Consider the following 24,704-nt stretch of genomic DNA (forward strand, 5'->3'; position numbering starts at 1 on the left):
GGAGGCTGGAGGAGGATGCTTTAGTTAGCTATGCACTGTGCTCTGACTGTAGCAAATAACACGCTGGACAGCAAGATGGCTTAGTGGGTGAAGGTGCTTGCCACCAAGCCTGGCAGCCAGAGTTACCTCTCTGGGAGCCACATGGTGAAAGGAGAGAACCCATTCTTACAAGTTGACCTCTGACCTCCACATCAGGCAACACCACACTTTTTGTTTGCCAAGTTAGCTTTGAGAATTTCTCTGCAGTTGAGATTTCAAAGCCAGTTTTGAGAAAACATGGCACAAAAGGGAGGTGCAGGGGAGTCTCTACCCTAGCCTGAGAGTATGTTGAAGTCCAGGGACAGGTGAGTACCCCGTGGGTTGGAGCCTGGCAGCTAGGGTCTGGCACCTGGCAGATGGTCCTGTGGAATGTGTTTTCCATCCGATTTTTGATATTGTCATTGAATCAGGTGTCTCCCTTTATCCAAGGACAAATTCATGCTAAAAGTTACTCCTGGTTTTATTGTCGGCTTTGGAAACAGGTCTGTACTCAGCAATGTGTTTAATTCTTAGGTTCCAATGGGGCTGAGGCCCCTCCCTCCACTCTCCCTCTCGGGGAGAGGCTAGAAGACCAAAATGAGAAGTAATTTATAAATCCCTTTTTCCCTACACCACAGGCACCTAGGCACCAAGCTAAAGGTCATTATTACAAACAGCCTGGAGGTCAGAGTCCAATTTCTCTGGCTCTGGGAGGAGGGCTATCTGCAGAGCCATCTGGAACCTTCCCTAGTGAGGTGACCGGATAGTAAGGGAGGTTGTCAGCGCAGGCGGGAGTTAGTGCAATCACCTTGTGTTTTGACGTCCCTTCTCCCTGCCCCCAGGGGCTGGAAGCCCTCTTTCTGTCCTCTTTAGGAAGCTTGCTGGACTCAGGACTCTTAATTCCCATTTAAAGTCAGGGCAATTGAGATGATAATGATAGCCCGCTTTTATTGGGTGTTATGTTCCACTTTATCGTAGTAATCGGAACATTTATTGAGTGTGTTACCTCTCTCCCAAGCTCCGTGGTAAGGGCTTAAGGGCCTTATATGTTAGTCTCCGTCTCCTGGACACTCAGTGCTATCTCCAGTCTGCAGAGGAGGAATTCAGGAGGGAGACATCTCTGCCCAAGAGCACACAAGTGGGGAGAGCTGGGAGGAGGGAAGCTGTGTGCCTTGTGGCCGTGCTACTGGTCAGACTCTGAAGGGATGGCTATTGTGTGTGTGTGTGTGCGTGTGCGTGTGCGTGTGCGTGTGTGTGTGTGTGTGTGTGTGTGTGTGTGTATGTTGGGCGCTGAGGTGTGCTAAGGTAGGATTGTATGGTAAAGGAAGGCGTCACACATCAGAGGGTGTTCTGAATTCCATAAAGGTGAGCTGAAGAGAAAGCATGGCTGGCTCTGGATGGGGGATGGGTAGATGTTACCTTTCTTGTGTGTGCATAATCACTGTTTTCCCATGCTTGAGCAAGACCCGGATCTTAGTGGCGTTCCCTGTTCGATCCACACCTGTGCTTACTAATACTGATAGAGATTTTTGAGGGTGCCAATGGGAACGAGCCTGCAATGTACGCATATTCACCGTGGTACCGAGTCACACCCAGTCACACACACCCATCCACAGCCACACTTTTTTATCTTTATTTTTTTATATTTTTGGTTTTTCCAGACAAGGTTTCTCTGTGTAACAGTCCTAGCTGTCCTGGAACCAGATTTTGTAGACCAGGCTGGCTTCGAGCTTACAGAGATCCACCTGCCTCTGCTTCCCGAGTGCTGGGATTAAAGGCGTGTGCCACCACCGCCCGGCTTACACTTGTGCTAATACCTTGTCTCTCAAAGGTTTATAATTTTTATTCATGTGTATGTGTGTGAGGCTGCATGAGTTTATGGGCATCTTTTGGGTACAGTAGGCCAGAGAGGACGTTAGATCTCCTAGAACTGGAGTTACAGACAGTTGTGAGTCACCTGATGTGAGCGCTGGGGACTGAACTCAGGTCCTCTGCGATAGCAGTAAGGGCTTTTTAATCACTGAGACAACTCTCTTGCTCCATATCCCTCTCAATGCTGATGAGGCTTTGAGGGTGCAGCTGAGAATATGCCCTTATGATGTACACCCTCACACCAGCACACCCGTACTGAGTTACACTCATACCCCCACATACACTCCCTCACATCTGTCCGCACCCACACCCACGCATACCTTGCGTGCCTACATGGTCACATTTGTACACCTCCGCAGGATACACACACATCACATACATACATTCTCACCCCTCCCACATCTCCACACACACACACACACACACACACACACACACACACACTTGTGCACATCCACACACTTGAAAGCACACGGTGACTAGGAAAGTCTTGAGCAGTTAACATGCTTAGGTCTGCACTCACCCACACCCCACACATATTCCTGCCACCTGTAGCTCCCTACGTTCATACCCACACACACTTGCTCGTACCTACCTACGCGCAGTCACACCTCTCCACTTTTACCCCACTCTTCATTCTTCACTTACACCTATTCTTACTTCCCCTACCCATATACACTATCCCTCAATACCCACTTTCTTGCACCCCCAATACTCTGACACATACGCTTACACGCACATACCCCTACACACACTTTCTCACCCCAAATACTTACACTCTCACCACTACCCTCACACGCATTCTCACCCTGACAACCTCCACCCCCCACTTGCACACGCACTCTCTTACACCCACCCCAATTCACACACTCACACCTCACACACGTACAGCCCACGCTTGCCTGGTCACCCTTGGATGGGAAAGTCCCGGGAAGGGCTCAGCAGTTCCTAGCAGACTGGTGTTAGGACCCAGGAATAGCCAGAGTGGGACGGATATAAATAGAGGAGAACAAAGTTTGAGGCCCACTGACATCACTCTGGCTCTCCACCCAAAGCCACGGGCTGGACTCTGGGCCAACGAGGTGTGGCGGAGCTCAGCTGCAGAGGAAGGCAGCGCAGACATCACTGAGCTCCAAGCTGCGAGCCGAGCTCTGAGCTCTGACTTGAGACAGGAGGCAAGTGCCAGCCAGTCCCCGGCCCAGGACACAGACTCCTGAGCCCTGGCCTGTCCAACAATAGCAGCAGCAGCAGCAGCAGCAGCAGCAGCAACAGCAGCAGCAGCAGCCAGGAGCTTGGGGATGTTGGTGGAGCCAAGGAGGAGTGCTCACTTAACCCAGAGCTGCATCCAGACTCTGGGTCCCTGAAGACTCCAGTTTGGAGAGGAGAATCTCTCTCCAGCTGAGCCCAGGCACAAACTTTAGGGGACAGACTTTGTGACTAGAACCTGTGATGAAGATGCCCTTGTCCTCAGAAAGTTGGAGGTAGAGAGGTTCCCGGCAGGCTGTGGGAGATCCCACTGCCTGGTTCCCACCATGAGGGACCTGCCAGCACTCTCTTGCCTCTGGGCCTGGCTACTCTGGTCCTTCAGCAGCTTTCAGGTAATGCCCGGCTGCCCAGGCAGCTGGTATAGCCCTGGGCCGCCCAGACAGCTGGGATGAGTCTGCGGAGGCTGTTCCTGCACTTACCCTGTGACCTTTCCTTACAGATGTGCGGCACCCAGGCTAGATCCCAGGAGCATCCAGGTAAGGTCCCTTTCTGCTCTGATGACTGTACACTTTTCTCCTTGCCTTTGGGGTATGCCACAAACCATTAGTAGAAGCCCCAGAAAATACATTCTGCCCTTTGAGACAACAACTCTGGTGTGACCAGCGCCTTCAGGCTGCCGGTGAGGAAGCTGGCCTCTGTCCCAGCTGCCTCTTGATCCAGGTTAGGTGTTATCTTCTAATTAAGGAGACATATTAGGCAGACTCTTAATTAAAAGAGTAGGGTATCTTTTGCTCTTTCTTATGCCTATGTAAGATCACCACCATGGGAACTCTCCCTGGTGCCTCCAACCTCATGGTGCTGTGGGCTGTCCCTTCCAAGGGTCCTGGACACCACGATATGGTTGGTGCCTTCCACTTGTGCTGGACATGCACAGTGAGGGTGTGTGTGGGGGGGATCAGAACACTTGCCTTCGGCTGTTGTAACTCAATCTTTTAGACATACAAGGGTGACACTTGTTTGGAAGTCCAAATCACAGCCCTGTTACAGATAGGAGGCTTGCCACATCTGCAGTGGGGCCGAATAGGAAGAGGCTTGCAGCCTGCTCGCGGTAGGTCCTCTGGGACTGGGGTTCTCGTTGAAGGATAGAGCCAAAGAACAAGCATGTCTGACCCATTGCTGGGAAAGTCTGGTGGGTCACGACGAAGAAGGCTGTGACTCAGCTCAGAGACACTGGGGTTCCCAGCAGAACTGATCAACCAAACCAGCCTGCCTCTTAACAGGGGTCCTGCCCGGCCAGTGCTCACGAGCCAACATGGTAGCCATGGTGAAGGGCAGCAGAGAGGATGCGGATCTGGAGAACATACTGAAACTGTTTTAGGGAAAGATCTCCCTCCCTTCTGATATGGAGGGGGCTGCTCATACCAAAAGGCATCTTCAGTCAGTCAGTCAGACCCAGAACTGTGCGGATTGCTGGTCTAAGGAGAGAAAACATCGAGGGCCTTTTCCGAAATTTGTCCTTTGACTGAGTTTCTGCTCACTTGTCTGTACGCACGCGTACATGTCTGCACATACTTACACCTTCACTCCACACATGAACTAGCATCCTGGACCCTGAACTTCAGTGGTGCCAATTCAGCTTTGTTCTGTGTAGATGCCTCACACCTGACCTGATGTTGGGGAGAAAAAAGTATCTCCTGGTAGAGCACCCTCAATAATGGCCCGAGGGTTCCCGGAGCCTAGGCCAGGGGTCCTAGGTGCCTCTCGAAGTCCCAGACTAGGCTGAGAGTGCTTCCTTCTGGTCCCCACTCCCATCCCTAGTAGCTCCTTTATCCTTCTTCCTTCTGCTTCCACTGACCACAGGGCATAGCCAAAAGCCTGTCTTCTCCCTCTCCCCTCCTTCCTTTCTGCCTCCTCGTTCCTTTCTTCTCGTTTCCAGTTTTCCTCCTCTTTTCCTCTCCTCTGTTTCTGTTCCTTGTTTCTTTCATCCTCTCCACTCTACTTCATCACCCCCCCCCCCAACTTATTTTTGTCTTTTCTTACATTTTGGACTTAGGCTATGATTTTTTTTTTAAAAAAATAATATCCAGCCCTCTCTGCAAGGCCTCCTATCTCCAAAGCCCAAGAAGCCCCAAGGGAGACTTTAGGAAAACCTGACCCCTGACAGGCTCCCCGACCATGAGAGCCCCAGATGGGCACAGGGTTGACGCATGAGCCAAGGGACTGTCCAGACACAAAGAGCGAGACTCAGGGCTGGATGTCACTTGCCAAGGAAGGGAGTGTCCTTGGGATTGCCCAAAGTAGCCTTATGAAGGACACAGAGCTGGCTCCCTCCTGTGTGCACACACCTGCACAGCTGCCAGTCAATGGCAAGCCTGTAGCCGGAGGGGTTAGTTCAAGCTCAGAGGAATGAGAGGACGCCATCTGGAGGGAGTTAGGGAAACGGACACCTGGGGGGGGGTCGCCTAGGAGTGACACAGAAAACTCGCGATAAGCTGTTATCCTTCATTGCTTCCTCCCGGCTCCATCCCTGTCCATTTGCACAAGGCAGGACTCAGAAAACAGCCACCAACCGTCTTCCGTGCCTTGACTGTGTAAAGACAGTGCCGGCATCCTGTAAATAGAGAACCAGCTGAGGCCACCTGCATTTTCAGCTCCCCGTGTTTAGGTGTCTACCCTGACCCAGGTCACAAGGTATCTACCGTGTGAGTGATCGCTTAGTTTTAGAAATCTCAAAAATGGTACGAGATCCCTTGGAGTGCCAACACCTTCAGAGTCTCACTGTGACTGTGACCATGGGCTGTCACTGATGCGGAATTCTAAGAGCTGTAGTTAGAGCCCATTTAGCTCCAAGTTCCCACTTGAGAGCGAAGCCAGGAGTGGAAGGGGGACTCCAGAGAGGGGACTCACCCCCACACTCATCTGATACCCTCTCACATACACCCCAGGTCCTGATTCATAGCCCTCTGTTCCCCACGGTGACCTAGGAAGCACTGAGGTTGGTCGATCCAAACCCATAAATGGCATTCGTCAAGATTGCAGGCCACTTTGTAAAAGTTTATAAACATGTCCTTTTATAGATGATGTTTGCAGCAAGGGACTGGAAACTTGAGAAAAATAGCAAGCTGTGTCGTTACCTAGTTTCCTTCCAGGCCATGGGGACTGCCGATTCCAGGACAGCCCCAGACTTCACAGCGTTGCTTGGCATACAAAGCAGTCAACGACAGTTGTTATTTATGAAGTAGCTTACGAAGGACTTCTGTAAGCATTGGGTCACAGCAGATATTCATGCTCCGTCTTTGCTGGGCCAACCAAAAAATAATATATAAACCAGGTGGTGGTGCACATCTTTAATCCCAGCACTCAAGGAGGCAGAGGAAGGTGGATCTCAATGTGAGTTCGAGGCCAGACTGGTCTACAGAGTGAGTTCCAGGACAGGCAGCAACACATAGAGAAAACGCTGTCTTGAAACAAAACAAAAAATACATAAATAAGAATATATATTCACAATGGAGTTGTTAAAAGAAAATTTTATGTGCATGCATGCTTTACCTACATCTATGTCTGTGCACCATATGTATGCCTGATGCACGTGAAAATTAGAAAAGGACATCAGCTCCCCTAGGACTGGAGTTATACATGATTGTGAACTGCCATGTGGGTGCTGAGAATCAAACCCATGTCCTTTTGCAAGAGCAGGCAGCGCTTTAACCACTGAGCCATCTCTTCAGCCCCCATAATAGAATTTTTTTTAAAAACAATGTTTATTCCATATCAAAAACATGGAAACAGCAAGTAGAGATTTTTCTAGGAGATGCTAGATTTATAAATATATTTTATGCATATAATTATATTCTGTGGTCATTCTATGTTTATGTTTAATTATATCTGTCTAGTTGTTTTTATACTCTATCATTCATTCTACCTATATAGTTATGTTTTTAATTACTAACATTTAAAGCAGGAGGCTGCAAATGCAGAAACCTGAATTTCACACACACACGCACACATACACACAGAAAGGCTGTAATTTGATGCAGCAGACACACGATACAGAAGAGATGGACCCCCTCCCTCTACCACCTTCAAAGATCAAGATGATGAGGCAGACAAAAGACCATAACCAAAACATGGTTGTGGGGCACCACCCTGAGAAAACAGAGCAAGATGCGTTGGAATCAGGAAGGTTTGAAAGAGGGAATGGAGACCCAGATTAGAAAGAGGTAGCTATGAAAAACACTGGGAACAGTATTGCAGACCGTCGAGACAGCAGGCAACCTCCTTCCGGGAAAAGAGCTTTGGTATCCAAGGCCAGCTGCAGGTGGCAGAGAGAAACCACCGCAGAGAGGCTTCCATGGTGTCTTGGTAGCAGAGCCCAAAGGAGTGTTCCCTAAGGGATGTCCCCGACCCCATGGCAGCCAGGCTGGGAAGGGGAGAGATCAGACATGGAGGATTTGAATGTTGACATTCAGCTCTCTCTCTCTCCCTCCCTACTCCTCAAAGCCAACTGACACTAGATCGGTGGAACATTAGATATACGTGAAAAGTGAATTCTGAACAACTGGCTTATGGTTATGCTGTAGACTAAAACCTTTCTCCCGCTTCTTCCTTCTTTCTGTTCTCTCACCCCTCCTTACTCCCGTCTCTTCCTTTTCTCTCGGTCATCTTCCCCGTCCTTTGTGTTTGTTTTCTTTCTTCCTCTTCTTCCTTCCTCCTTCCCCTTCCTTCTCATTTCTCTGCCTTTCCCACTCCATTATTTTCAGCCCTCCAGGCTGTTTGCTCCCTGAGACCGGCCTGCCATCCCTGTGGGAGTCTGAGGCGGCCATGTGACTAACTGTGACAGGCTTTTCACCTTTGCGGTTTGAAAACAGCCATATATTATGCTTTTCCATATAAGATGGAGGCTGTCTTGCTCTTACGAAACTTCGAGGACTGTGTGGGTGATCTGACCCTGTTGGGAGTTCAAGGAGCCTGTGGGTTGGGTCTAGCCCATCTTATTAACACCACACGATTTTAATTTAAAAAAAAAACTGGCGTTATTAACATCAGCGAAAATTTCAAAATCCAATTTAAAACATCTGTATTTCTGACATCTTTCAAAAGCGGGCACCTTGAGTCAGCACAATTAGTAAACGCCTATCGTGCCAGCATTCAGAGGCAGGAAGATTCTGAGTTCAAAGTCAGCCTGGTCCACAAAGGACTTTGCCTTAATAGAAAACAAAAAAACAAAAATGAGCTGGGCAGTGGTGGAGCAAGTCTCTAATCCCAGCGCTGGGGAGACAGAGGCAGGCAGATCTCTGTGAGTTCGAGGCCAGCCTGGTCTACAGAGCGAGTTCAAGGACTGGCTCCATAACTAACTGAGAAACCCCGTCTCGAGAAACAGAAAATAAATAAACAAATAAATAGAAATAAACAATAAGCAAAAAGGGATGAGGTAGTTCACTGCTGGAAAGGAATAATTATCGTACTCTCGGCATTTCTTAGCTGCCTGCAGTTCGTCATCTAGGGTTGGGGCCCTGTGATAGCCCCCTTTCATTCTGGTATAGCTATTGTTGGCCCTGTTCAGTCTTGTTTACGCAGCCATACTGTTGAAGAATCATGGTGAAGGCTGCCCTGTCATTTCTACGGCCTGTAGTCTCACAGCAGATTTCCTGGTCCTCTGGCCCTTGGAAATCCCTACCTTTGCCTTCTGAGATGCTCCCTGATGTTCCTTGCCGGGGAGTTGAATCGTAGATACATCCACTGGGCCTGGGTACCCGTGATCGCTTGCTCTATGGTCTATGGATTTTGACTAATTGGGGTGATCTGTAATGGTCTCAAAGAGAAGTTTCTTTAAAGAGTGCTGAGATTTACACTTTATTGAATACAAAATGGGAGACCTGGTGATCCCAGGTGAGCCTTCCCATAGTGTGACACCAGTCTAGTCTAGGGTCAGAGAGACTGGCTGCCCTCCCCTGCTTTCGCTTTCCTGCTCTGAGGCTGACCACGGCTCCGTGTAGGCTGCTCTGGCCTCTGCTCTAGCTCCTGTGTCCAGCCATCTCGCTCGTTAACCACCTAGAATGCCGTCCTTCCTGGGCTCACCTGGCCCCACCCTCCTTCCTCTTAAACAGCCTTGTCCCCCAACTTCGTACGTGTAGACAGATTCATGCTGTAGTCAGAGGACAAGGGGAGCGGTGTGGGTGCTTTGTCCTGCCTTGGGGTTCATGGCAACACTATGGTGACAATGTGCTCAGCTCAAACCTTTCATCCCATCTCCTTTGCATGGGCTTGTTTTGGGGTGACTCCACATCTTCACTGGTCAATCTTTCTGCGCAGAACCGGCTGTGACCTTGTTCACTAGAGATGGCAGGAAGGACACTGTGTCTGCGTGGCTTAGTGGCAGAGGTGGATTCTGAAGACCCAAAAGTTGGTCTTTGCCAATAGATGTTCTTTCTGTTTCTGATTTTTTTTTCCCACATGAATTGAATAACGAGCCCTGGAGGGTTTTTAAAACCGAATATCTTCAGCTTCTGGAGTTAAAAAAAAAATCGACGTTGAAAATGAAAGCTTTGGATTTTTGCCTTTCCGAGTCCGGCATTTCCCAGCTGGAGACTGCCCGGCACTGTTTCCTGGCTGCATGCAGGATTAGGCCTTGATTAATTTCCTAAGGCCCCAGTGGAGGACTTTTTCTGTTTTTGGCTTGCATTTGGGAGTTGTGTGGGAACACAAAAGGGACAGGGGAAAACCGTGAAGGTTAATGTTTCCGATTCAACAGTCTTCAGAACCATCTCGGAGGCAAATCTCTGGGTATGCGTGTGGAGAATTCTCTAGATTGAGTTGATTGAGGTAGGAAAACTCACTGTTGTAGTTTGATTGGCTTAACCAGATAAACTGTGACTATAATTATATATTCATCTATAGAAGATTATAAACACAGATAAAGTCATTTAACTGTGACTCCCAGGTCACAGTCCCTCATTGGGGGAAGTCAGGGCAGGAATTCAAGCAGGGACTGAAGCAGAAATCGTGGAGGACGCTGGCTTCCTCCTCATGCTCAGTTATCTTTCTTAGACAACCTAGTGAATGCTGCTACCCACAGTCCTTCCTATATCAATTAGCAATTAAGATATGCCCCGCCCCCAGACATGCCCAATCTGATCTAAACAATTCATCCCTTGAGGCTTTTCTCTCAGAGGACTCCAGGCTGTGTCAAATTGATAGAGCTAACCGGAACACTACCTATAAATGTAGACAGTGCCATCCTATGGCTGGGGATCCTGCACGAACGGGAAGGAGGAAGCGAGCCGAGAGCCAGCGTCTGTCCGTTCACTTCTCCCAGCTTTCTGACTGTGGCTGAGCTGCTCATGCTCCGCCATGATGACCTGTGAGCCTGCAGAAAATCCTTCCTGGAGTTGCTTCCCGCAGGACACTCTATCACAGCAGCATGTAAAGTAGTTAAGACCCAAACTGGCACACGGAGCCCCCAATCTGTGGTTCAAGAGATGAGGTGTGAAAGTACTTTAGCTGTCATCTAGAATTATCATGCTAACGCTGCCCCAAGATGACGCCCAAACTCCCCCACTGTGATTTTGAAGGTGGGACTTAGCTGTGTTTTGCCAAGGAAGGCAGGTCAGAGGCTTGGAAAACAGGACGTGCTAACAATGTGACTCTTCCTTCTCATTTTTCTTCTTTCTTTCTCTCTTTCTCTCTTTCTTTCTTTCTCTCTCTCTCTCTCTCTTTCTTTCTTTCTCTCTCTCTCTCTCTCTCTTTCTTTCTTTCTTTCTTTTGGTGTGTGGGGCAACATCTCTCTACATAGCCCTGGCTGTCCTGGAACTCACTATGTAGATCAAGCTGGCCTCAAACTCACAGAGATCCACCTACCTCTGCCTCTCGAGTGCTGGAATTGAAGGTTGTGTGCCACAATGCCTGGTTATCACTTTGATATATATATTTAAAATTTATTCATTTTAGTTTTTTTGAGACAGATTCTTACTCCGCAGATTAGGCTGACCTGAACTCATTGTCTCCCCAACTCACCTTCCCTAGCGCCGGAATTGAAGATTTGAAGATCTGTATTACTATATTTGGTTAAATTATTTTTATTACTTATTATTTTAATCAGCTTTTCTTTTACACTTATTTATTATTTGTGTGTGTGTGTGTGCGCATGTCACAGTGTGTGTGTGCATGTCACAGTGTGTGTTTGTTTTGTGTGTGTATACATGTCACAGTGTGTGTGTGTGAGGTCAGAGGACAACTTGAAGCAGTTGGTTCTCTCCTTCCATCTTGTGGATCCAGTATGCAAACTCAGGGTGGCAGACTTGGTGGCACTCTTACTGAGCCAACTCACTGACCCGCCTTATTTTGAACTGGTTCATAAGAACACAGATGTTAACCTGTGATGTTAAAGGTACACATGTCTTCTCTTGGTGTGGGCACACACTGTGAAATCGGTGTAGACTTCCATCTCCACAGACATTTATCACCCTTCATGGTAAAAATGTTCAAACTCCCTTCTTTCAGCTCGTTTTGTTTGTGCTGGTTTTCTGAGACAAGGTTTCAATGCAGCCCATGCTGGCCTCAAACCCGTGAGCCTCCTGCCTCAGCTTCCTGAGAATTAGACTGACTTCTGCTAGCCTTTGAGATTCAAAGGACATGATTGCTCTCCATAGTCAATCTCCCGTGCAACAGAATATCAGAGCTTCCTACCCCTGTCTAGCTACAATGTGTTAGAAATTGTTAAGAGTGTGCATGTGTGTGTGTGTGTGTGTGTGTGTGCATGTGTGTGTGTGTGTGTGTGTGTGTGTGTGTGTATTGGAGGAGTCAATTTTTTCCTTTCACTGTGGGATCGGGAATTGAGCTTAGATTAACTGGCTTGCCTAGAAAGCACTTTTACCCACTGACCTGTCTTGCCAACCTGGCGGGTTTTTTTTTTGTTTGTTTGTTTGTCTGATTTGGTTTAGTTTTTGTTGTTGTTTTTGCTTCTCCCTAACAATACCAATTAAAAAACATTGTAAGCCCACTATAGTCTCACACATGGATACTTGGGAGGTAGAGACAGGAGGAAGTCAGGTTTGAGGCCAGCTTATGCTAACAAGCGAGCCCACCCATCGTCAACAAACAAACAAAAGCACAAAACATTACAGGAACCAAGTGTGTGTGTATGTGTGTGTGTGTGTGTGTTTGTGTGTGTGTGTGCACATGCGTGTGTGTGTGTGTATTTTGCTGGGTCTAGAGCCCAAGGGTTTTCGCATGCTAGACAAGCATTCTACCAGCAAGCTGTAGAGCCAGCTCTTTTGAGCAGCACTCTGATGTCAACCCATGCATGTCATTCTTCACTGTTTCTTCAGCTGCACACCAGCTCACTCCACACACGCTCTCATAATTTAGTCAACTCTCCACAGATGAGCATCCAGGCTGCTCTCTGGTTTTCAGCCCTGTGGGAACATTCCACAGAGAATACTTTGTGTACAGGTCTTTGATCAGACATTTGAGAGCCTCCGGAGTTAAATTCCTGGGAGTAGAGTTACAACAGAAAGAAAGTGCCCTTAACCTCTGCATCAACTTAGCCAAATTGTCCTCCGGAAAGGCCGACCTGACACTGACTCTCTCTGAATCTCTGTCAGAACTGATCGGCTTCACACATCTGGCTTCTTGGTTGCCATTCCAACAGAAGAAGTCCGGCTGGGAGGGTGAGCTGCTTTATAATTAAAAACCAGTTTTCCTTTCTTTTTCCTTCAACTGTCTTACTGCACCTAAGCTTTCTGTTGATTCTCTCTTCATTGGTAGGTTTTCTTTCTCTTTCTCCTTCCTTCCTTCCTTCCTTCCTTCCTTCCTTCCCTCCCCTCCCTGCTTCCTCCCTCCCTCCCTCCCTCCCTCCCTCCCTCCCTCCCTCCCTCCCTTCCTTCTCCCTCCCTCCTTCTCCCTTCTTCCCCCCTTCTTTCTTTTCTGTCTGAGGATCGAATCCAGGCCCTCACACATATTAGGTGAACATTCTACCACTGAACCATATTCCTAGCCCACAGGAATTTTATTAATATAGTAAATTGAATACATCTAAAAAAAAAGAAATTTGAGTTTCTGTTATATATACTTCATGAATGTTGCCTCACGGTTTGATTCAGTTTATTACCTGCATAGAAATTTTCAAAATCAGCTAAATGTAAAACCTTAGAAAGTTTCTATTTATTTATGTATTTATTTGAATCAGGGTCTCATGCCGCAGGCTGACCTAGAACTCACTATATCATGGAGGTTGGCTCTGAACTTCTAATCCTTCCACCTCCCAAGAGGGAGGGAAGGATACATTGGAGCTGGGATGATGGAGATGAGGGAGGACTGGTGGGGTGATGGAGGTGAGGGAGCACCGGTGGGGTGATGGAGGTGAGGGAGCACCGGTGGGGTGATGGAGATGAGGGAGCACCGGTGTGGTGATGGAGGTGAGGGAGCACCGGTGGGGTGATGGAGATGAGGGAGCACCGGTGGGGTGATGGAGGTGAGGGAGCACCGGTGGGGTGATGGAGGTGAGGGAGCACCGGTGTGGTGATGGAGGTGAGGGAGCACCGGTGGGGTGATGGAGATGAGGGAGCACCGGTGGGGTGATGGAGGTGAGGGAGCACCGGTGGGATGATGGAGGTGAGGGAGCACCGGTGGGGTGATGGAGGTGAGGGAGCACCGGTGGGGTGATGGAGGTGAGGGAGCACCGGTGGGGTGGTGGAGGTGAGGGAGCACCGGTGCGGTGGTGGAGGTGAGGGAGCACTGGTGGGGTGGTGGAGATGAGGGAGCACCGGTGGGGTGATGGAGATGAGGGAGCACCGGTGCGGTGATGGAGGTGAGGGAGCACCGGTGCAGTGATGGAGTTGAGTGATGGAGGTGAGGGAGCACCGGTGGGGTGGTGGAGGTGAGGGAGGACCGGTGGGGTGGTGGAGGTGAGGGAGCACCGGTGCGGTGATGGAGGTGAGGGAGCACCGGTGGGGTGGTGGAGATGAGGGAGCACGGGTGGGGTGGTGGAGATGAGGGAGCACCGGTGGGGTGGTGGAGGTGAGGGAGGACCGGTGGGGTGATGGAGGTGAGGGAGCACCGGTGGGGTGATGGAGGTGAGGGAGCACCGGTGGGGTGATGGAGGTGAGGGAGCACCGGTGGGGTGATGGAGGTGAGGGAGCACCGGTGGGGTGATGGAGGTGAGGGAGCACCGGTGGGGTGATGGAGGTGAGGGAGCACCGGTGGGGTGATGGAGGTGAGGGAGCACCGGTGGGGTGGTGGAGATGAGGGAGCACTGGGTAGTTCACTAATGACTACTTCAAAATGTTATTTTTGAAGAGCAGAGTGAGTTCCCTAAACCTTAATTGCATATGGGCACAAGGCACAGCTCACTGTACCTGGCATAGCTGTTTCTTTTTAGACAGGGTCTCACTAAGTAGCCCAGGCTGGCCTCGAACACAGAGGTCCCCTTACCTCTACTTCCCAAACTGAGATTAAAGCCATGCCACACCCCACCCTACCCAGCCTCCAGCTCAGCTTTTGTGTTACACTCACACTTGGAACCATCTGAAGTATGAGCTGAGATCTTACGTTTTTCCCAGACGCCTAACTGACTTCAGTACCTGTGGTGAACAAATCTTTGATGTCACTTTTATCACAAGCCAACTGTCTATATGTAGTGGAGCCACCTGTGGCCTCTCCTCCCACTGAACATCTGCCTACACATGTGGTACCCAATGTCCCCTTATTGCAACATCCAGGCTTGTCCCCAGCATGCTCCAGTACTCGCCCCACCCATACCGGTTCTCTCATTTATTCTTGTTTACTTTTTATTTTTATGTTTTGGTGTGAGTGTGTATGTGTGCACGCTCATGCGCACGCAGGCATGCAGGGTCTCAAAGACTTTCATTGATCCTGAAGTTCATGTTTTGGCTAACCTGGCAGGTCTATGAGCTGCCAGGATCCCCTAGACTCTACCTCACCAGCACTGGAATCATAAGCATTTACTACCACACCTGGTTTCATGTGGGTCTGGGGACAGAAGGCAGGTACTCATGCCTGTGTGGTAAGCAGCTTGTCCCGGAGCTGTCTCCCCAGTCCCCCAGCAGGAATTCTCCCTTCTCTTTACAAACAGGAAAAGTATGTGCTATCTTGCAGGTAACTGTTAAAGAGACACAGGGGAGTGTTTGTTAAGGGCCTCTGTGATGCCTGACATCTTCCCCCTGCAAAGTCATTTTAAACCTTGTTTCAGTCTGTGGTCCAATTATTTTCAGACATTGCCCCTAAAGCCACGCCAGGTAATAGTACGATAATGAGCATTTCTACCTTTCCCTACACTAATGGGCAGCTCCTAGCCCTGGACCCACACATGGACGGGGCTTTTGTTTTCTTGAGTTAGGAGGTGTTGTCCCTCCCTATTTGTCCTGCTCTGTCCAATTAGGAAACTTGCCATTGATTTCTAATTTGAAGTGGTGTTGTTTTTTGTTTAACTAGGAGTGTGTATTGAGTTTTTCTTAATGCCTTTCCAGCCAGATCTGTGGCCGTCACGACAATTTCACTTTTTCTCAATCTCTGAGAGCTTGGGTCACACACAGCTCTCATCTTCAGTTCCTTCCTCCCTAATTGTGATTTAAACTTGTTGCTCCTTTTTTCTGCAGGATTTGCGGTCTTGGCTTCTGCTTCTCATTACTGGCCTTTGGAAAATGTGGACGGGATCCTTGAGCTTCAAGACACAACTGGAGGTAGACAAGGGTGGTGAGCATGCCTGCAGTGTGGGATAGGGCCTCCCATTGGCATAGGGAGGTGAGAATGCCTGAGTATGGGATAGCGCCCCCTACCAGCTTAGGGAGGTGAGAACGCCTGCAGTGTGGGATAGCGCTCCCTAGGGGCTTAGGGAGGTGAGAACGCCTGCAGTGTGGGATAGCGCCCCCCCCCAGGGGCATAGGGAGGTGAGAATGCCTGAGTGTGGGATAGCGCCCCCCAGAGGTATAGAGAGGTGAGAATGCCTGCAGTGTGGGGATAGCGCCCCCCCAGGGGCTTAGGGAGGGTGAGAACGCCTGCAGTGTAGGATAGCGCCCCCTAGGGGCTTAGGGAGGTGAGAACACCTGCAGTGTGGGGATAGTGTCCTCTAGGTGCTTAGGGAGTTAGGCATGCCTACAGTGTGGGGATAGCACCTCCCAGGAGCTAGAACATCTGGAGAGAGAGAAAGACTCTAGATGCCCCAGGACACGTTGGAGCTGTAGGGATGGAGATGAGCGAGCAACTCATGGACACTGCAAAGTGTTTAATGAGAACATTTATACACTATTATGATAGTAGGGCAGGGCTTCCTAAACCTTAATTAACATAGAACCCTCTGCTGTGGGGTGAGTCTGGGTACATGCTTATGGGAGGACAGAGCTGACTTGCCACAGCAAGTGGATGTACGGATCTTGATGAACTGTGACAGACTCCCTTGTTTTAAGGTCATCGTTCCACAAAGCAAGGTGTCCCCTGTCTACCAAGCAGCTGTCCACACACTGGCCAACATCCCCTAAGATGCTCTTCCTGGTGCTAACTCCACAGGAGGTGTCAGGGTCTCTGTCTCACCAAGCTCAGACAATGATATTGGAGGAACCCAGGACAGTTGTGAGAATGTCCATTCCAACAAGAACCCCTTCTTGGGAAGTACTGATTCAGAATAAGTTCTGGAGGGTCTTTTACTTTATGTTTATTAACCTGTTGCTCCAAGGATGTCAAGTGTGGACGGACACACACACACACACACACACACACACACACACACACACACACTGTTGTTCTGGATATACACAGGTTCTCATGCAGTGCATCCAAAGCAGTGTTGTTGGGCATCTTGTCCACCTCAGATCCCTGGCATCTTCCTCATCCATGTGACGCCAGTACGGTGGGAAACTGTCATAGAAGGGTCATAGAAGGTTTTAAAATGTCTCCCTAAAACGTTGGAGTCCAGGGGCTGGCTGAGATAGTTTAGTGAAACACTTGCTGCCAAGCCTCATGACTTGAGTTCGATTCTCGGGACCTACACGGTAGAAGAATTGAATCCTGAAGATTATCCTCTGATCTCTGCTTATGCCTCCTGGCATATATAAGCCCCATTCTCTAAAATAAAAAGAGAGTTGACAATATGGGTTAGTGGATAAAGGTGCTTGCTCTCAAGACTCAGCCTGAGTTCAGTCTCCAGGACCCACATGATGGAAGGGGAGAATACACTCTCCTCAAGTTGTCTTCTGACATCTACATACATGCTGTGTCATATAAGCACGTGTATGTGCGTGCATGCACATACACATACAACAGATCAATGTATATTTTAAAAACCAAAATAAAATAAGTAATTTTTAAAAATTAAAAGTAAAAATTAAAAGTATACATGCATATAGAACAGATAAATGTATATTTTGAAAACCAAAATAAAATAAATAATATTTTGTTTTAAATTAAAAGTAAACGAAAACAAAAAATCTTCCAAGTCTAGAAGCACCAGCTGGGGTCTTAGAGCTGGTAGCAGGTGTGGCCTCTGCAAAGGACTCAGTCTGACCACGCTGCTCCTCCATCCTTCGTGGGCCCTCCCAGGTGGTAGGGGGCTGGTGACCCTTTCAGACTGTATGGCAGCCCAGAATTTTTCCACTCTGCTGTAGTAAGGGCAACAGCACCTTGTGCCAGCTGGTGTGTTGGATCGGGGGGAAGCAGAACATCCGCCTTTGTCATAATCTCAATTTCTAGCCGGGCGTGGGTGGCGCACGCCTTTAATCCCAGCACTCGGGAGGCAGAGGCAGACGGATCTCTGTGAGTTCGAGGCCAGCCTGGTCTACAAGAGCTAGTTCCAGGACAGGCTCTAAAAAAGCTGCAGAGAAACCCTGTCTCGAAAAACCAAAAAAAAAAAAAAAAAAAAAAAAAATAATAATAATAATCTCAATTTCTTCTCGGGAAGTCTTTATTTTGAAACCCCTGAGAGGCAATCGCCTGACCAAGTGGAAGAGCATTGTTCAGGCCCCCAGGGTCCTCATCCCTGCATTTTCACCCCATCTCCCCATCTTGGCTCACAGCTGTTGATTAAATCGGTAGCTTACGGTTTTCTGAAGTCCCATAATCACTCAGGCACACGGCAGGAACTGAGTGTTTTGACTTCTGGTGAAATTCTCAATGCTTCCATGTCTGTCCCCACACTGTGCGATGTGGCGCTGGCACTGCGGCTTCATGTTGGAGTCCCCTCGGCAGTCTGTGTTGCTGAGCAGGTGTGTGTCATCCTGAGAGCAGGTCCCCAGGATGAGGAGACAAGCTCGGATCTACCAGCACCTCCCTCTCAAGGCTGGGGACAGCAGAAAGGCTCTGGATACCACTTCCTGGATGTGCAACCCTTTTGCCTGCGGCCAAACCCTCTGTTGTCTTGTCTGTTGCCATCTCATGCAGATGTTTCTCTCTCATTGGTCCCCCATATCACAACCATTCCTCCTTCTCTTACCACTGCTTCACAAATGGCTGAGTTCAACTCGACATCTCTCAACGACGCATCTGTGTGGGACTGGGGGCCAGCAGATTGAGACATTTATCTCCTTGATTGTGGCCAAGGCCAGCAGTGGCCCAACTCAGGGGGTCCACTGGAACTGGCTACGTAGTCTGCTGAAGAAACCTGTGGGCGGAGGAGGAGGAGGAGGAAGAGGAGGAGGAGGAGGGGGAGGGGGAGGGGGAGGGGAGGCGGAGCCCTTCTCCCGGGTGCCGGGGTGAGAGATGCGCTGTTTCCATTTGTGTCTCATGTCACTCATGTGTTGTCTTCTCTTTTGTCATTTCACCCAGCGTTGCGAACCCACAACCTCACTGTGCCTCCCTCCCACAATGCTACCTTTGTCTTTACCAATGACTCTGCCTACTCCAACTTCTCTGCGACCGTAGGTGAGCACCGGTGCTGGGTCCTGTCTAATTTGGAGCCCACTGGAGTCAAGGACCGGTCCGATCTGGTTCTGTAGGACTCACTCGGCTGGTAAATGAGTGGTGGCCAGGTGCAAGTGATGTGCAGCAAGAGAGATGTTGGGAGAAGCCACACCGGCTTCTGACTTAGGAAGCCTCCCTGATGGCCGTGTCTGGAAGGTGTGGAGGCGCTTCCACATTTCCAGGCTCTTTTGAATCAGTCACTTGATCTCAGAAGCAAAAACAAAGTTGGCCCAGATCTTTCTTAAACAGGGACAGCAGATTCCTGCCCCCACCCTTTTTGGAGACAAGGTATATGTAGCCCAGACTGGCCTCAAATTCTCTGTGTAGCCAAGGATGAACTTAAACTCCTGCTTCTCCTCAGGGCTAGGATTCTAGCTGTATCCCACCGTGCCTGAAAGAAACTGGAGTTTGGAATATATTGTGTTCTTTGTGGGGTGGGGCTGGGGGAGTCTCACCCTGCCCAGTTCATGGAAACTGCACGCTGATTTTTAAAAACTCATCCAAAACCTAGTCTCGCAAACACCTCATCAGCATTTCTGCAGCTGTATTCTGAAAACTAAGGAGCCGGTTTAGAAGACACGCCCACTCGAGTCAGCCGATTGTCAGTTAACCCAGAGCCTGTGATTCCCTTGAGCCCAGAACTGACGGAGAGCAGTGACGGTGGCGAGTGTCTGACGGGTACAGAAAGCCTGTTTGGACTGTGTGCGCCTCTCCGTCTTTTCTTCGCACATATTCCAATTTCTCGCTCCATTGTGGGCTGTTTGCCATCTCTAAACGATTTTACTGAGCAAGCAGTCTGGTTCTTGGGCCCGTGACGTCTGGCTCCGCTGTCTGGTGGGTAGTTATCCATTTAGTGAAGTAAGATACAGCCCTCCCATGGCAGCCAACAGGATAAGTAGAAGCAGAGTTTAAACAACGAGGCCCTTGCGCGGAGGTCCACGTGACAGGGAGGGTGGCATCTAGCCAGTGGTCTCTCTGAGCAGCATTCCCAGATCTCGAGTGCACACTTGGCCAGTAGCCAGGAGGGTGTGCATTCTCACCTTCCTGTTCATACACAGGTTGGGCAGTCTCTGCATAGGGGAGCCCATCGCCAATCGTTTCTACAGTCTTCATTTATCTAGCGATAAAGCAGCCACCTTCCTTTTCCTGTGGGACACACCAGCCATGGCACATGACAGAATAAGGGAGCTGAGTGAGCTGTGTTGGAGAAAGGGGTTTGTGGCTCTCCAGGATTGGCAGACCCTTCAGGGACCTTCCGAATAGGGATGTGGTTTCTCCTGGGTCTGGACACGGCTCTAAAGCTGAGGGATGCATATACGGAGGACCGGGATGCTTCAGTGAGTACCCAGTCAGACCAGAATGCAGCTGTGGCCTCACACTTAAGTAATGAGAGTGCTCCATTCAGAAAGCTCAGCGCGAGGCAGAGTGGGCGGGACCCTGATAGCAGGAGCGTGAGTGGCATTTAGGGTTCGACTGTTGGCAAATACATCAGTTACAATATTTCTATATTTAAAATATAGGTTATGCTGACCTGACATTAATAGAAGGGTAGTAATTTATTCTCTAACACTTAAACCCATGAATCATTCACACTCTCTCCATCAATAATTAAATATTAGTGAATGTGATTGCTATCCGGGAATAATGTGTGACATTATAAATGCATTATGGAGGAGGATAACACTGGGAACTCATTTGTAAGGTGCTTGTATGTCTGACAGGTGTGTTTAGTCTTCTGGTGGCGATAGGGTAACTGACAATGTCCGTTTCCTTTCTTAGATATCATGGAAGGGAAGGTCAACAAAGGTATTTACCTCAAGGAGGAGAAAGGGGTGACGTTCCTCTACTACGGAAGCTACAAGTCATCCTGTATCAGCAACCCGGCCCAGTGTGGACCTGAGGGTGAGTTGGGGCTGGGGTGTATGCTACCCTGCTAGTGGCACATGTGAACAGAGTGTGTGTGCATGTGTCTGCATGCATGTGGGCATGTGCATAGTAAATGTGCCCATGTTCCAGAGAAGGACACCAGGCATTCTGTTTTATCACTCTCTGCCTTATTCCACTGTGATCGAGTCTCTCTTTGACCCTGGAGCTAGGCTGATGGCCCTAACAATCCTCTTGACATCCCCATCATAGCATTAGGGTTATAGGCGAGCATTGCCATACTTGGCTTTTCTTTTTGTATGTGGCTTCTAGACATTTGAACTCAGGTCCTTATGCTTGTGCAGTGAGCATCATTCCCTCCTGAATCACACCTCCAGCCTGAGAGAACAGGCTTCTTATCAACCGCAATGTGTGCAAAATGTCAGATGCAAGGTGGAGAGAGGGCGAGGGGGAAGAGATGCAGCCACTCGAATGCCCTCTCCGGTCCTGGAGACTAAAATTTAGGACGTCGCCCTCCAGAGCCAGGAGGTCAAAATACTGAACCTTGCAGAGGAATGGGGAACATCCTGCTTTAGAACATGGCCGCGGAGATGGATGTCACTCAGGCTGGGATGGGGCCCGGCACTTGTGGGAAGGAAATTGATGGCTCTCACAGTGTTATTTCTGGATCTGGGATGTTGATGACAGGTCAGGCCTGGCAGAGCAGGGTGTGCCTGTTAACCCCCAAACTGGGCTCACTTCTTATGTGTTCATTGAGGGTGGTTGGATGGTGGCTGGGCCTCTTCCAACCCATGACCTGTGGCTGGAACTCATGACAGGTGTGTCAAAGAGAAGGCAGACCCCACTTCTCCCCTTGGAGTCTGGGCCACATTTGAATCCTTTGGGGACATCACCCTCTGCCATCCGAGACAACTTCATGTCCTTTTCCTTCTGTCCTTTTCACAACCTATTCATCCAGTTAGTGCTGCTTGCAAGGGTGTGGGTGTGGGGCCACCAGAGGATGGGGAACCTGCCAGTGGCCACAGTCCTGAAGAAAACCGATTCCTCCTCCAGCAGTCACCAACTGTCAGTAGTGCCTGGGAGTGGGACTTCATGAGCCCCTCCCCAGCTCATGTTGGAATCTTGACGGACTTGACATTGACAGTGACCACAGCTGGTGTGAGCTTGTGACAGCGATGGCCACATCGTGTCCAGAAGACACCCCTCCCCAGCCTCCAACTCTTACACCCTTTCTGTTCTGTGATGGTTCCCATGCCTTGGAAGCGTTGACACAGATGTTCCATTTAGGAATGATAGCTCAGTAATCACATATTCTCAACACTTTGAACAGTTTCGCATCTCGGCATGAGCCTCCGCCCTCTGCGAAACGAAGCTCCTCTGACCAAGGTTGACAGGTGCACTGATCCATGGGTCTAAAGAGAAATATTTATTTATTTATTTATTTTTAAAAATATTTATTTATTTATTATGTATACAATATTCTGTCTGTGTGTCTGCTTGCAGGCCAGAAGAGGGCATCAGATCTCATTACAGATGGTTGTGAGCCACCATGTGGTTGCTGGGAATTGAACTCAGGACCTTTGGAAGAGCAGGCAATGCTCTTAACCGCTGAGCCATCTCTCCAGCCCTAAAGAGAAATATTTAGAAGGTGATAAATGTCCATTTATCAAAGCAACAATAGTAGATTTCCCTCCAAAATCTATGGCGTCTTCAACTACATACTGTTGACCAAGTTTACAGTACCAGGCATGACCTTCTTCCCGGGAACAGGCCTCCAATCCCATTAGAAGGTGATTGGTTATTTCAAGACAGTCATGCCACTAGTATGACAGTGGGCACATCTTGCCCGGCAGGTCGGTATTTTATCACGCAGGATCCATCCATGGATGAAATTGAGGATGACTTTGCTTTTCCAGTGGGCTGCATAACACCTTCCAGCGCTGTGAAAGCTAACCAGGAAATAAGCGCGTGGGTCAGTCCTAGCTTGATTTCTTTCTGTCTTGCCACCAGAGCCTGTGGTGCCTTCGGCCATCAGGCCTTGCCATCTAGTTATGGTAGGAAACCATGATGGCGGGAGCCCGTGTTGCTCCAGGAGTATCTGACCATCAGGAGTCTCTCTGACCAAGAAATAACTTAGGGAGGTGTCCGTGCCTGGCACTGAGATTTTCATTTCAGAACTTGTACCTTCTGAGAGCCTTGTTATTGACCTATGCAGGGTACTTACACTTGAATTCCTTTTTTAAAAAATATATATTTTAAGTAGCTAACAAAGTAATATTTTCCACAAGCATTTTTCACATCTCTTTGGTCTTGGTTAATTCATCCCCAGTTTCATTCTCTCTCATCCCCTGCCCCCATTCCGTCTTAACCCTTTAACCCCCAGGAGTTCCTACCTGTTTGTAGCCCAGCTGTTCAATGTCCTCTCACACCTTCCGGCCTCTCCCCTTCTCATGGGTCCTTTCTGGCTTCTCTATGGCATTCAAAATTAAAGCCACAAATCTAGAAATTCAAAGCTAGGACACATGAGACATTATGTCTTTCTACACTGGGGTGACCTCACTTACTATAATATTTTCCGGTTCCGCCCATTCTCATGCAAATTTCACGATTTCATTCTTTTTTTTTCTCAACAGCTGAATAAAATTCAGTTGTGTAAAGGTACCACCCTCTCATTATCCATCCAGCCGCTGATGGACGTCCAGAATGGTTCCATTTCCTGGCTATTGTGTGTAGAGGAGCCATCTCTCGGTGGTAGGGTCTGGAGTCCTATGAGTAGATGCCCAGAGGTGGTATAATTAGGTCACTGGGTAGTCCTATTTTTTAGCTTTATGAGAAACGGTGGAACAATTTTAAGGTCAAAATGTCAGAGTCTTGTTGTTCGCTAACCCACAGTTGAGCTGGTCCCCAGTTCAAACATCCATCAAAACGTACAAGGCTATTTTCTCTCTCTTTCTTTTCACTTTGCTTTCTTTCAAGATAAGAATTATAAGGATGCGCTTCACACATGGCTTTATGTAATGCTGGAGCTCAAACTCAGGGCTTCGTCTATGAGTTTGCTGGAGCTCAAACTCAAAGCTTCGTGCATGAGTTTGCTGGCCTTCATGCTAGGCCAGCGTTCTACTAACTGAGACACACATGGTACCCAGAGCATCAGCCTCAGGCAGCAGTCTGTCTGTGCTCCTTCAGCCCATGGAGCACCCATGTGGGGAAGCTGAGAGTCCGGAGGGCCTCCCTGCAGATCTAGGGATCTGCCTGCGGACCCGGGACTCTGCTCCACACTGCTTTTGCTTGGCAAGAGCCTCTGCCTCAGACTTTCTGCCCCTGTGTGGTAACTCTTCCATAGGACGTGGTGATTGATGGTGGAATACCGCCACATCTCCTTCCTGGTCTCTGTCACGGTGTGTGTGCGAGATTCTGCCTGGACTGCCGCTAGTTCTCTGAGTTCTGCACAAGGCCGTACTCATGGTGCATTTACTGAGCAGGCACAGCCGGCCTGGACGCCTCATTGGTATTTCTGTCTAACTCGGTACATCCCTGACAAGGGGCCGTGGAGAGATTAGGATTTACTGATCCTAACCAGAGCAAACTATGGAACCAATGTGCTGATGTGCTGTGCTTATTTCTTTCCCCTTCGGACTTCCTTCTCTGTGTTGATGATCCGCGCCTTTGGCAGGTGCTCTTGTGGGCACATTGCGAATCTTTCCAGTCCGTGGAGACGCCGACTGATATTTCAATGAGGGCTTCTGCAGACAAGAGTCATTATTTTGCAGGTTGGCTGAGCTAAAATGAGCGGCTTCGCCGGCAGAGTTCACGACCCA

At 49.1% G+C, this 24,704-nt stretch overlaps 1 protein-coding gene across 5 annotated transcripts in view; it reads left to right on the plus strand.

Annotated features, from left to right (window-relative positions):
- The first annotated feature begins 212 nt into the window (after positions 1-212).
- The window catches only part of Adgrd1 (adhesion G protein-coupled receptor D1), a 118,747-nt gene continuing 94,255 nt past the window's right edge, over positions 213-24,704 (plus strand). Inside the window, exons 1-6 of one of the 5 annotated variants that reach the window (XM_038345413.1) lie at positions 2,945-3,488; positions 3,596-3,632; positions 12,699-12,764; positions 15,711-15,794; positions 18,868-18,963; positions 20,782-20,904. In XM_038345413.1, the coding sequence (XP_038201341.1) occupies positions 3,423-3,488; positions 3,596-3,632; positions 12,699-12,764; positions 15,711-15,794; positions 18,868-18,963; positions 20,782-20,904 (472 nt within the window). In that variant the 5' untranslated portion in view covers positions 2,945-3,422. Of the gene's footprint in view, positions 345-2,944; positions 3,489-3,595; positions 3,633-12,698; positions 12,765-15,710; positions 15,795-18,867; positions 18,964-20,781; positions 20,905-24,704 lie in introns of those variants that run through there. The other 4 variants (XM_038345416.1, XM_038345415.1, XM_038345414.1 and 1 more) reach the window with 4 other exon arrangements.

The sequence above is a fragment of the Arvicola amphibius genome, chromosome 10, assembly GCF_903992535.2.
Source record: "Arvicola amphibius chromosome 10, mArvAmp1.2, whole genome shotgun sequence".
Classification (NCBI taxonomy): domain Eukaryota; kingdom Metazoa; phylum Chordata; class Mammalia; order Rodentia; family Cricetidae; genus Arvicola; species Arvicola amphibius.